Source organism: Daktulosphaira vitifoliae, unplaced genomic scaffold (assembly GCF_025091365.1).
Source record: "Daktulosphaira vitifoliae isolate Bord-2020 unplaced genomic scaffold, ASM2509136v1 Scaffold_2, whole genome shotgun sequence".
NCBI lineage: Eukaryota > Metazoa > Arthropoda > Insecta > Hemiptera > Phylloxeridae > Daktulosphaira > Daktulosphaira vitifoliae.
The window spans coordinates 15,388,303-15,401,749 of NW_026099573.1; the positions used below are offsets into that span (position 1 = coordinate 15,388,303).

Genomic DNA, 13,447 nt, shown 5'->3' on the forward strand with positions numbered 1-13,447 from the left:
AAAAAAAAAAAAAAAAAAAAAAAAAAACACATCATAGTAAAATTAATACCTTCTCCGCTTCGCATCGAAGCTAAAAAATATAATTGACTAAAATAAATCAAAATTTTTTTTCCAATATTAGCTTCGATACGAAGCAGATAAGGTATTAATTTTACCATGATGAGTTTATTATTTTTTTTTTTTGTGTAAACTACTTTTTCTCAGCTCTCACTGGACCGATTTCTTTCAACAATACGTCAAAAGATCACAAACTATATCTAATTAAAGACATTACCTTTAAAAATTGAAAAATTTTCCCTCGTTACCCGCAAATGGAGGATTTTTCCAGAAAAATTAGAATTTTTAAAATTGATAAATGTTATCATTTTTTTCATTTTTTTTTATTTTAACTTTTAAAAATCAACAAATCAACATAATTTTTTTTATATTAAAACCTTAGATATTTCTCTTTCATTTGATATAATTTTTTTGAAAATCTAACACTTAACCTGCTCACAGGGGGGGATTTAAAATAGCAACTTTTTTACAAAAACTAACTTTTTCAACTTAATTTTTGAAAATGTTCTGGAAATATTCACAGTTTTATTTAATCTTAAATTAAAGCTTATATTATATACTTTACTATGAAAAAAAAAAAAATTCGAAATATAAATTTTCTTCTTGATGAAAATGGCTACCGTATTCAAAAATATGCTATTTTGTGTTAAAATTTTGGGTTTTGTATTTTATTTTATTTTAAAATATCTTACAAGAGGAATACATTGACTTTCAAGAATATTATATAATTTAATTGACATAGAATAAACTTTATAAGACATAGAAATTAAACTTATTAAAATTGTTTTACTTTTTTAAAGTTGAAAAAGTAATTTTTAAATTTGAATTAGCATAAATTGCTAATATCATCATGCGACGAAAGCAATGAATAGTTGCCGAAACGGTAACACTAGTGTCTTTCACGTTTAGGGTACGAGATTTAAATCCGCCTATGGCAATTAATATTTTGCATTTTTTTTTAGTTAGAAAAAATTTTCAAACCATTTGATTTTTATCTCATTTAGATTCAATAACTTCAATAAATACAAGGATCCCATGACTATAGTCTCCCCTTGTGAGAAGAAATTTTTTATTCATGTTAATATTATTTTACTATGTCGTTTTTTTTTTTGCCAACCCTCACTTGACTTACTTTTTTAAACGATACGTCAAATGATTACGTATTTAGTTGAAGATATTACCCTTAAAAATAACTTAAAATAGCAACTTTTTTACAAAAACTAACTTTTTCAACTTGAAAATGTTCCGGAAATACTGAGTCCTTCAAACATATATCAAATCAAAGCTTATTTCATGTACTATAAAATAAAAAAAAAAAATTGTCACCACGACCTATCTTCTATGCGCAAAATGCTACTGTATTCAAAAATATGCTATTTTAACAAATTTTTTTTTTTTAAATTAAACACTCTACAGATTTGCATCGTAGCGTTTTTTATGATAGTGATTTTAATCACTGTCAGATATCATCTATACTGGACCCAACTATGCCATGACCCCACTGTGCTGGGTTTTNTTAACATATTAAAAATCAAAATCAGTATTAATTTAATACAATTTTTTTTGTTCTTAATTATTTTTTTTTATATGTAAATACTTATTTTTTAATAATAAGTAATATTATTAAAACTTAGAAGTAATAGAAAAAGTTTAATTGCACATTTGAAAACATCGCGAAAAGTTGATTTACAAAAGTATATTTTTGTTTCTGATGAAAGTTCCTTATAGTCTAATGTATTTATTCATAAGTAACAAAATTTTTTTATTAAAAAGTATTGCATCAATCCCTTTAAATTTTTATACGCATTAAAAGTATATGAATATACAACTTCTTTTTATTTTTATAATATCTCCGTAAAAATTACAATATTATATTATTGAATATAAATTTCATACTAAATTTAATTACTATAATTATTATGTATTCATATATTATAATTATAAATCGGGATAAAATTAAGGGAATAAGAGTTATGATTGCTTTTGAAATAATCTATGAATCTCTTAAAATTAAATACTATCTACAAATTTGCATCGAAGCGTTTTTTATGATAGTGATTTTAATCACTGTCAGATTAAATCTATACTGGACCCAACTATCCCACGTCCCCACTGTGCGTGCCGCGTATCCTTCTGTGCTGGTTTTTTTATTTATTTTTCAAATAATCAAGTAGTTTATGATAAACCGATCAATCTGTATCGTGTAGTGGGTAGCGAAGTCCTTATATGGATCTATTATCAACCTATAGAGAAAACTTTACCCGAAATAAAATTTTGCTTGTGTTATTATCTTTATGTGAAATTCATTTAAATGTAATAATTGTTCAAATTATTTTTGATATCATCCTTACAGCTTCTAAAAGAGGCAATGATAAAAAAGAAATAGTTGAAACAAAAACCACAGAAATAAAAAAGGCCAGCAAAATTATAAATGCAGAAAAAGAAGAAGCTCATAAAATTTTGAATTTGGCTTTACCTGCACTTATGGACGCAAAAAATGCTTTGAGTCAACTCGATAAAGCTGACATTACTGAAATTAGATCGTTTGCCACTCCCCCAGAACCAGTACAAACAGTAACTGAATGTGTAGCAATATTATTAGGATACAATGATGTAAATTGGAAAGTTGCTAAAGGAATGATGTCTGATCCAAACTTTTTAGATACATTAAAAAAACTTGATGTAGATAGGCTTAATCAGAAGCAACAATCTCTAGTTCGAGCTAAATTAAAGGTGCTCAGAATTATTGTTTATAATAATTGTAATTTGTTTACTTAAATATAAATATATTAGGGTGGTCCTTATTTTTCGACTTCATAAATCCAGAGTCATGGGCTCAAAATTTCGTTACGTTNAAATTCAGAGTCATGGGCTCAAAATTTCGTTACGTTCACTGAAAAAATGAAACTGGTAAAATTTGAGTACAATAAGTCAACCCCTTCACGTTCCTCAAAAGGGTTGAAGTTCTTCATAAATATTATGTAGGAATACGCGCTTTTCTCCAAAATATTAAACACTCATCTATTACAATTATTATTTTATTGTGTTTCTTGTTTTTTTTTTTTATTTAATATAACTAAGAAAATTTGTTAATTTATGAACAAAAAAACATACATGCAAAAAAAATTTAAAAAAAAAAACACGTTTTCGTAGTTGTTTTAAATTTTTATTTGGAAAGGATTCATAATTCGAAAAAAACTCAAATAACGTTTTTTATAGAAGATATCATGGTGATTAATACTACTTCTGTACAATTTCTGCGTACAATTAAAATTTAAGACACTGGAAAAGTATAACTGAAAACTATGTCATTTTTTTAAAAAAATTAAGTGAAACTGATTTTTCTTATTTTTACTAAAAAATATTAATTTTACAAAAAAATAGTATATTGCCTTATTTTTTTTTCACATTGAGTTCTATAAAAATTGTTCTTTGTGTTTTTGGCGAAACTTCAAAAATAAAGAGCGTACACTCAAAAAAGATAATCCACCCCATTTTTGAAGAACTTCAACCCCTTTGAGGCACGTGAAGGGGTTGACTTATTGTACTCAAATTTTACCAGTTTCATTTTTTCAGTGAACGTAACGAAATTTTGAGCCCATGACTCTGAATTTCTTAAAAAAAATTTTTATTCTTTAACTAAGGACCACCCTAATATATATATATATATATTATAATACTGCATATAGGCTTCAAAAAAAATTTCACTGATGAAATCGATCAGTAAAGCTGGTTTTGGATTATTATTCTTTGTAGAGGCTGTATTACAATACTGTGTTGTATATAAAGAGGTTAAACCAAAAAAAGATAAAGTGGAAATGCTTGAAAAAGAATTTCAATTAGTATGTTCTTATTTTATGTTTTTGAGCCTATATTATTTTTATTAATTTCAAGGCAACTAATCAACTAAACAAACTCAACAAAGAACTTAATCAAATCTTGAATATTTTAAATGATCTTAATGAGAAATACCAAAAAGCAATGGAAGAACGTAAAATTCTTTTAGAAGAAACAAGCTTAATGGAAAGAAGATTGATTGCTGCTGACAAGTTGATTACTGGATTGAGTTCGGAAAATAAAAGATGGAGGATTGATTTGGCAAACTTAAAAATTGATTTGTTAAAGATATTTGGAAATTGTTTGATGAGTGCTTCATTTTTAGCATATACGGCTCCTTTTTCTTACGAATTTCGAATTGAAATGTTGTTTAATGATTGGTATGAAAAAATATTAGGTAGTGGAATTCCTATAAGTCAGCCATTTAAACTCGAGATTGAATTATCTGATGAAGTCACTATAGCTAAGTTAGTATGTTATAATATTGATGTAGATTAAAATTCTATTAATTAATAATTATAGAAACCATTTTTTTTTTAATTATTTTTTTTTATATTATATTATTATAGATATAAATTTAAAGAAATTAAGTTACTATCAGCAGAAATTTAGTAGACTAAAATAGATAAATTCTTTGATATTAAATAAAAATAACTTAGTGACAGATTATTATGCTCAATGAATAAGGACAGTAACTCGCTTTTTTGACTTTTCAAATAAAATAAAATTTATTCTTCCATTAAACTTTATTTACTAAATAAGTAAATGCTAAACTCAAAATCAATTTTTTTGTGTTTTTGTCTTAATTGTTTCTCATAGCGGAATTACTTTTGTTAAAACTCTAATATTATGTTATTAAAACTCATTTATTTATAAATTTATTGATAGGTTACTAGATATATTATATTTTGCTGAAGTTATTCTGAATTCAAAAAGGTGTGGGATTAAAACTTTTTAAGGTCATCAAAAATGTTACTAAATTAGTCACATACTGTGTATATTAGCTTATAATACTTAGATATTGGAATATAAATTATCGTTGAAATAATATATTATTGGAAAAGTTTTTCAATATATATATAATACATTAGTGTTGTTTTTAGATGGAATTCTGAAGGTTTGCCTCCTGACGATCTTTCAATACAAAATGGTATACTAACTGAAAGATCTAGTAGATATACACTTTGCATTGATCCACAACAACAAGTAAATTATTTATTAACTTGTGTACCACGTGAAATTGCGAGATGAAAATGAAAAGTCATATGTTATTATTTCATGAATAATTACATAATAACTTTTCATTTTCAGCTCATAAAATTTAAAGTAACAACTAATCAATTAATTAAGGCACTAAATTGGATTAAAAAAAAAGAAGAAGTCAATAATTTGAAAACACTTTCATTTAGTGATTCAGATTATTTAAAATTTCTCGAAAGTGCAATAATTTACGGATCTTCTGTACTTTTTCAAGATGTAGACTACATTGATCCAATAATAGAAAACGTTCTTGAAAAAAATATTAAGTGTATGCTAATTAATTTAATTATAATATTGTAATTATGAGAATAATTTACCAAACATTTTTATTTTAGCTGTTGGTGGACGTAAGTTTGTTGTTTTAGGAGATAAGGAAGTTGATTTTGATCCAAAGTTTTGTCTCTATTTAACTACAAAATTAGCAAATCCATCGTTTAATCCTTCTGTGTACACAAAATCAACTGTTATCAACTGTTCTGTCACACAAAACGTAGGTTTGGTATCAATGGAAATAATATTATTTTATGTACGCTAGTATATTAATTATAGGGACTTGAAGATCAACTTCTATGCGTTGTTGTTAAAAATGAGAGACCAGATTTGGAAGAGCAAAGAGAATATTTAATTACTGAAACGAGTGCCAACAAGAAACTATTAAAAACATTAGAAGACTCCCTTCTTCGTGAATTAGCGACCTCTTTGGATAATATGTTGGACAATGTAGATCTGATTGACACACTCGAAGAAACTAAATCAAAAGCCATTGAGGTTACGCAAAAGTTAGAATTAGCAGAAAAAACTTCCGCTGAACTTGATGTCCTTCGCAATCAATACCGGTTAGCAGCTATTAGAGGGGCAATATTGTTTTTTGTCTTGGCAGATATGAGTTCTGTTAACGCAATGTATCAATACTCTCTTATTGCATATTTAAAAGTTTTTACAACTTCACTAAAAAAATCCATGCCTGATATGATCTTGAAAAAACGGTTAAAAAACATAATCAATACACTTACAGAATATTATTATGAGTATGGTTGCACAGGCGAGTGAATTAATTGTAACTTTTTTGTATATAATATGTGACTGTTAAAGTTCATTTTATAAAAAACTTAAAAACAAAAAGAATTATTATCAAAAATTATAATTTTTATTAATATAGTTTTTATTTTTTAGGTATTTTTGAAAGACATAAACTCCTCTTTTCCTTTCAAATAACATTAAAACTTGAAATGAGTACTGGAAACATAACAACACCAGAGCTTGACTTTTTTATTAAAGGAAATGTTGCTTTGGAAAAATCTGAACTAGCGAATCCTGCTAAATGGCTTTCAGCACAAGGCTGGGAAGATATAGTTAAATTATCTAAAGAATTCTCAGATATATTTCCTGATTTAGATTCTCATGTTAAAAACAATACAATTGACTGGAAAGCTTGGTGTGATCATGATACTCCTGAATCTGTTGACCCACCAGGAAGATTTTCAATTTTCTCCAATCCGTTTCATAAACTTATGTTATTGAGATGTTTTCGAGTAGATCGCGTATATCAAGCAATTAGCAATTACGTGACTTTAGTTATGGGTGTAAAATTTATTACACCACCATTTATTAGCTATGATGCAATATATGAGCAATCATCACCTACTACACCAGTTATATTTATTTTAAGTCCTGGATCAGACCCTACAGCTGATTTAATGAAATTGGGTGATAGATGTGGAATTCCAGCAAATATGTTTAAGTTTTTATCATTAGGACAGGGTCAGGAGCCTGTAAGTTTCTATTTTACTTATATATTACATGAGTTGACAAACCATCAATATAAATTAATTCGTTTTTCAAATTTTATTTTTTGAATCAAATTTTTTAAAATTTGATTTTATTACGTTGGTGTAAAAAAATATTTTAATTAATTTTAACTCATTTTAATTATATAATTATAAAGATGGCATTTTCACTGATTCATTCATCAATTGAACTTGGATGTTGGCTTATGCTACAAAATTGTCATTTACTTATTTCATTTTTGTATGATCTTGAAAAATTTTTGGATAGAGTATCAAAAGTTCATCCAGATTTCCGTCTATGGCTTGCTACTGATGCTACTCCTTTATTCCCTGTTGCTGTTTTACAAAGATCTCTTAAAGGTATATATATTATATACTCATAATTCTTATATTATTAAATGTAAATATAAATAAATTTCGCAGTGGTGACTGAGCCACCTAATGGATTAAAATTGAATATCAGAAATACTTATTTTAAATTAAGGCAAGAAAAATTAGAGGAATGTTCACATCCAGCGTATACCACTCTTATATATGTACTTGCGTTTTTCCACGCAGTTGTTCAAGTAAATATATTATAATTATATTTTAATTATTTCATGATTTAAATAAAATATCTAACACCAGAGTGGTCCGTTTGAAAAATTGAAAAATTTCTCTTGTTCCAATAAATAAAAAAATTACGATTTTTGTCATTAGTAAATTTTTTTTTTTCCTAAAACTATACAACATTTAATTTTTTTATAATTTTTTGAAATATATATTTTGTAATACCTTACCCTGATTATTAACACTTAAATTTTTTTTTGTATTTATAATTTAATAATTATGATTTATTTCAATTAATGATGATATTCTTAGGAGAGATTATAGAGACAAAATACCAGAGTATACAGAGTGATTTTTTTTATCATAACCCACTCAATTTGTTTTCTTTTAAAAGGAAGTATGGATGATAGAAAGTATAACAGAGAATTGGAATATATCAATTATATGTCCGATTTATAAAAAAGGAAATGCAATGTACTGTGATAATTATAGGGGGATATCTTTGCTATGTACAACTTATAAAATTCTCTCTGACATTATTCTTAACCACTTGCGACCATATGCAGTAGTTATTATAGAAGAATACCAAAGTAGCTTCTTAATAGGAAGATCGACAATTGATCATATTTTCACGATCAAGCAACTGATAGAGAAATATTATGAATTTAATAAGAAATTGCATTTACTATTTGTGGATTTTTTGACAAGCATATGACTCGGTTGAAAAAGAAGTGTTATGGAAACATCTAGAACTATTTGGTATACCTGTCAAATTAAGAGAAATAATCCGAATGTGTATAGAAACAGCAAGATGCAAAGTAAGATTTGGACAAACACTTTTTGAAGAGTTTAAAACTACAGTTGGACTAAAACAGGGAGATGCACTCTCTCCTATACTCTTTAACATCGCACTGGAGGTGGTAGATCGAAGCATACATATTAAATATAAAGGAATTGATATCAGAAAATCTATATCAATCTTAGCGTATACTGATGATATCGTAGTACTTAAAGAAACCGAAGACGATATAAAACAAGCAACAGAGGTATTAATACAAAGTGTCAAAATAATAGGATTTTAAATAAATGATAACAAAACCAAGTATATGTGTATAACAAGAGAACAACCACAAATAAATCAGACAAGGAATATACAAATCAAAGAGTATACATCTGAAAAAGTATATAGTGTTAAATATCTCGGTACAGAACTGAACAGCCAAAACAATATTCACGAAGTGATTTAGAAACGTGTTCTAGTAGGTAACAGATGTATACATACACTATCTAAGTGCCTGCGCTCAAAGCTACTATCAAAGAAATCGAAAATGAGACTATACAAATAATAGCAAGACCTATCATAACGTATGCATGTGAGACATGGCCAACAACGTTAGAAAATGAGAAAAAATTGAGTATAGTAGAAAGAAAGTTTCTAAAAAAGATATGTACACCTAAAATAAATAATTTTACATAAAAATATGAAATAAGGTCAAACGAAGAAGTATATAATGCTTTTGGATAACTAAATATAAGTGGGGTAATTAGAGCCAAAAGACTAAGGTGGCTAGATCACATAATAAAGTCTAACATGATTGGAAAGGAGGCCTTAAGTTGGAAACCACAAGGAAAGAGGCCCTTGGACAGACCTAAACAACGATGGTTTGATAAAATCTCAAAGAATCAAATAACGCTAAGAGTTGAAATCTACAGAGAGATAGCAAAGAATAGAGAGAGATAGAAGGAAGAGTGTGTTGCAGCAATGGGCCTTAACGGTTTTTAAAGCTGAAAAAAAAAACCCACTCAATTACTTATAGAGTACAAATAATTTATAGATATTTTTTTGTTATATTTAATTACACATTATTATTGAATCATTTACTATGTAATACCTTTTAAGTTTATTCTTATGTCTTGTAAGGGTTTCAACGTTGTTTTTTTCAAATGAGAACACATATTTTGAATTTAATAAAATGTCTGAGTTTTTAATTCAATAGCAATTGAATTTTTTATATAGTTTTATTCGTTTATTAGATAAAAATTTTAAAGTTTCAACTTTTTGAATTAATATATATGTATAATACATGACTGATTATAAAAACAGGTAGTCATTCGTGTTTTATAATGTACATAATCGCAGATACGCAGCATTTATTATTAATGGTAGTGAGGCACATTTTTGTGATTTATAAATACAACAACTAGCAATACAAAAAACATATATCTGTTGATAGTCATAATTAATAAAAAACACTCCGTGACTGTGATATAGTGTTAATAGGAGAAAATAGGGAGGAAATTAATCAAAGACTAGAGGTGTGGAGAATAGCTCTTGAAGAAAATGATTTAAAAATAAGTAAAAGTAAAGCAGATTATATAGAGTATAGGTTTGACTAAGGAGAACACGAGGTAGATGAAATGAGATCAGTAACAATAAGTGAGGGCGTGATAGGGGAGGTGAAAAGTCTTATGTATTTAGGATTAGTTGTGTATATGAAAAGTGGTATTGACGAAGATGTAAAACAAAGAAATAAGTACGGATATCACTTCGCGCTGTACTAATCAATATAAAGTAATATAAATGTTACGATTTTTATTCTTATAAAAGTCATGCATTTTGATTTTGATTTTTTTCGGTTTTGAGCAACACTTTGTTTTTTATTCTTTACCATATTTAGAAGAAAGTTAGATTTACACTGTGGTACATTCTTTTTCTACAGAAATTTTATTTTTATTTTTTAACATAAACTATTTGTGTCGTATATATCTTTAATGTTATCTTGTCGTTTAAGGTCTACAAAAAAAGGTAACTTTATTTTTGTTTTTTTGTAAAGATTAAATTTTTCCCTTATTTGTATGTTAGTTAAATTACTTTCATTTTTGCATAGATTCTTTACATTTTGCATAATTCAGTATATACGTATATATACATTACTTAGATGCTACTTAATTTTATGAATTTTCAACCGTCCAATGCTCGCTTGAAACTCCATTACCACTTTTTTGTTACTGATTCATTTCACTTTGTAGTTGAGCCAAACTATTTTAATCGATTACAATTTGATTAGGCTGAATATTTATATTTTCAAACAATTCCATTGATGATGAAAAATGGCTGCACGAGCTGTCATATGTAACTTTACATAGATGACTATGTTGATACATTTAAAACTTTTCAGTAGAATGTGAAATAAATATTCGTTACATAATAACAAACATTATATTTCATTTTGTTTAACAAATATAGTTAAACAATACGCGCAAATTCAACTCTTAACAGTTCAGCTAACGTGTTGCTGCTGGTTCAACAATTTAATCAAAACTTGCTTATAAAAATAAGTTAAATTTTAAACTATACATTTTTATGAAATCATCGTTATTAATGAAATACATAAGGGGAAGTATATTTAATAAATCACACTGAATACATTTATATTTAAATGTTGTTGAAATAATTAGGAGAGGAGAAAATATGATAAAATTGGATGGAATATATCATATGATTTCAGTGAACCAGATTTCACAGTATGCGTTCAAATATTAAATGACTATTTGAATAAAACTCAAAATGAATATCAATGCCATGTTCAATTGCCATGGGTAACATTAAGGTATCTTATTGGAGAAGTAATGTATGGTGGCAGAGTAATAGATAACTTTGACCGAAGAATAGTCAATACATTTATGGAAGAATATTTTGGAGATTTTTTGTTTGATGAATTTCAACCTTTTCATTTTTACAAAGATGAAAATGTTGATTATTCATTACCTATTTCGGGATCAAAAGAAGATTATTTAAGTGAGTATATTTTCTTTATTAAATTCGTTATAAAATTACAATATGATATTTACAAACTTATTCATTACTGTTAGTTTTGTTCATTTCTTTTTCTTTTATAAGAGCTCTTTCTCATTTTTTCATAAGTATATAATGGAAATTTTAGATGCTATTGATGAACTTCCATTGACTAATGTACCTGGGGTATTTGGGTTACATCCAAACGCAGAAATGGGTTACTTTACAAGAGCTTCTAGAGATATTTGGAGTAATTTACTAGAACTCCAGCCACAAACTGGTATGTATACCCTATAACATTTTTTATTAACCGAAATATTTTATTATAATTTTCTGTAGGTTCTTCTGGTGTCAGAATAAGTCGTGAAGAATTAATAGATTCAGTCGCTAAAGATATTCAAAAAAATGTACCTCCTTTGTTTATTATTAGTAAAGTCAAAAAAATATTTGAAAAAAAAATTATTCCCAGTATTATAGTATTATTACAAGAGTTAGAAAGGTTTAATTTCCTTATCGATAAGATGCATGTTACGCTATCAATGCTTCGGAAGGTTTATTTAAGAAATATAAGTTATTAATTTAAAAGTAAATATATTGATGATTTTTTAGGCTTTATTGGGAGAAATTGGTATGGATAATGAACTCGAAAGCATATCAAATGCTTTGTATAATGGCCAAATTCCTCCAGGATGGTTAAAATTAGCTCCACAGACTTGTAAAAATCTTGGAGGATGGATAGATCACTTTATACGGCGAACTCAGCAGTATGAAAATTGGGTTGGTCTAAAATTATAAATAATTTACATATTTGTTATTATGTATTATACAATAATATTATAACATGCTGTAATATTATTACAGTGCATTGCGGGGGATCCTGTCGTTATATGGTTATCAGGTCTCCATATACCAGAGTCCTATTTGACAGCTATAGTTCAAATAGCTTGCAGAAAGAAAGGGTGGGCATTGGATCAATCTACTTTATATACAGCAGTAACTGAATATACAAAAGAAGACGATATCATTAATATACCTGAAACGGTAAGGAACTGTAAATTGGTACATGTCATTCTGTGAATTAGTCTAGATGGATGCATAAAGAAAGTCCTATTGTCTTTATTTTTCTCAGCTGTTAATAACTGAGATCTTTTTCACTTATTTCATTAAATTTTCCTATTAATTTCTTATCATTTTAGTCAATAATATTATAAGTAGAACCCAGCACAGAGGATTCGTAGCATAATGGTGACGTCTCATAGTTAAGATAAGTAGTATAGATGATAACTAATATTGAATAAAAACAACATCTTAAAAACCACTTTGATGCAAATTTGTAAATAGTGTTTAATTTTAACAAGGATATGTTCGTAAATCTTGATTATTCTAGGTTAACTCATACACGTGGCACAAAGGGCTTCCTCCTAAGTTTCTCATAAATGGCTACTGTAGTAAAAAACATGCTATTTTTGTGTTCATTTTTTTTTTTTAGGGTTTACCCTTATTTAATAAGGCCATCGATTTTTATAAAAGTTACATTAATCTAACTTGCATGGAATTATAAATTAAAACTTGATTTACCTCCTCCAATTATATTATACAAAGAGTGAACCATTTATACTATTTAGGGCAAACGATCACGAACGATGCAAGATGCAAAACGGAAAATTAGGAAAAGAATTGGAATGGCAAAGATTGCATTTTTCGAAAAAAACATATCCTTCTATTAAATAAGAAAACATTACACTCAGAAAAAGGAAAATGAAGACATACTTATGGCCTATAGCATCATACTCAGCAGAGACATAGACATACTACAAAAATGAAGAAGAATTGATAAAAGCATTTGAGATGTGCTTCTATCAACGTATGTAAAAGATTAACTGCGTAGATAGAAAATCAAATGATAAAATACTACAACAAGTAAATGAACAAACGACCACGATAGATAACATAAAAACGAGAAAATTAGAATAGCTAGGACATACTCTGTGATATAATAGTCCTATACCAGTAATACTTGAAGGAATAATATCAAGGAAAAAGGAAGACGCAAAATAAGAGTAAATGTCATATTACAGATATGTGGAAACTGCGCCTAAAATATGTTGATATTAAAAGGAAAATAGAAGTCAAGAAGGAATGGAGGAGAATTGTAGGAAGG

The 13,447-nt window shown here is 27.2% G+C and overlaps 1 protein-coding gene across 1 annotated transcript in view; it reads left to right on the forward strand.

Annotated features, from left to right (window-relative positions):
* The window catches only part of LOC126898003 (dynein axonemal heavy chain 10), a 50,412-nt gene that overhangs the window by 29,612 nt on the left and 7,353 nt on the right, over positions 1-13,447 (forward strand). Inside the window, exons 38-52 of the mRNA XM_050671950.1 lie at positions 2,411-2,790; positions 3,747-3,899; positions 3,952-4,361; positions 4,998-5,100; positions 5,245-5,422; positions 5,490-5,644; positions 5,704-6,196; positions 6,328-6,926; positions 7,100-7,301; positions 7,365-7,507; positions 10,950-11,289; positions 11,435-11,566; positions 11,626-11,837; positions 11,896-12,063; positions 12,148-12,327. Of these exons, the coding sequence (XP_050527907.1) occupies positions 2,411-2,790; positions 3,747-3,899; positions 3,952-4,361; positions 4,998-5,100; positions 5,245-5,422; positions 5,490-5,644; positions 5,704-6,196; positions 6,328-6,926; positions 7,100-7,301; positions 7,365-7,507; positions 10,950-11,289; positions 11,435-11,566; positions 11,626-11,837; positions 11,896-12,063; positions 12,148-12,327 (3,848 nt within the window). The remainder of the gene's footprint in view (positions 1-2,410; positions 2,791-3,746; positions 3,900-3,951; positions 4,362-4,997; positions 5,101-5,244; positions 5,423-5,489; positions 5,645-5,703; positions 6,197-6,327; positions 6,927-7,099; positions 7,302-7,364; positions 7,508-10,949; positions 11,290-11,434; positions 11,567-11,625; positions 11,838-11,895; positions 12,064-12,147; positions 12,328-13,447) is intronic.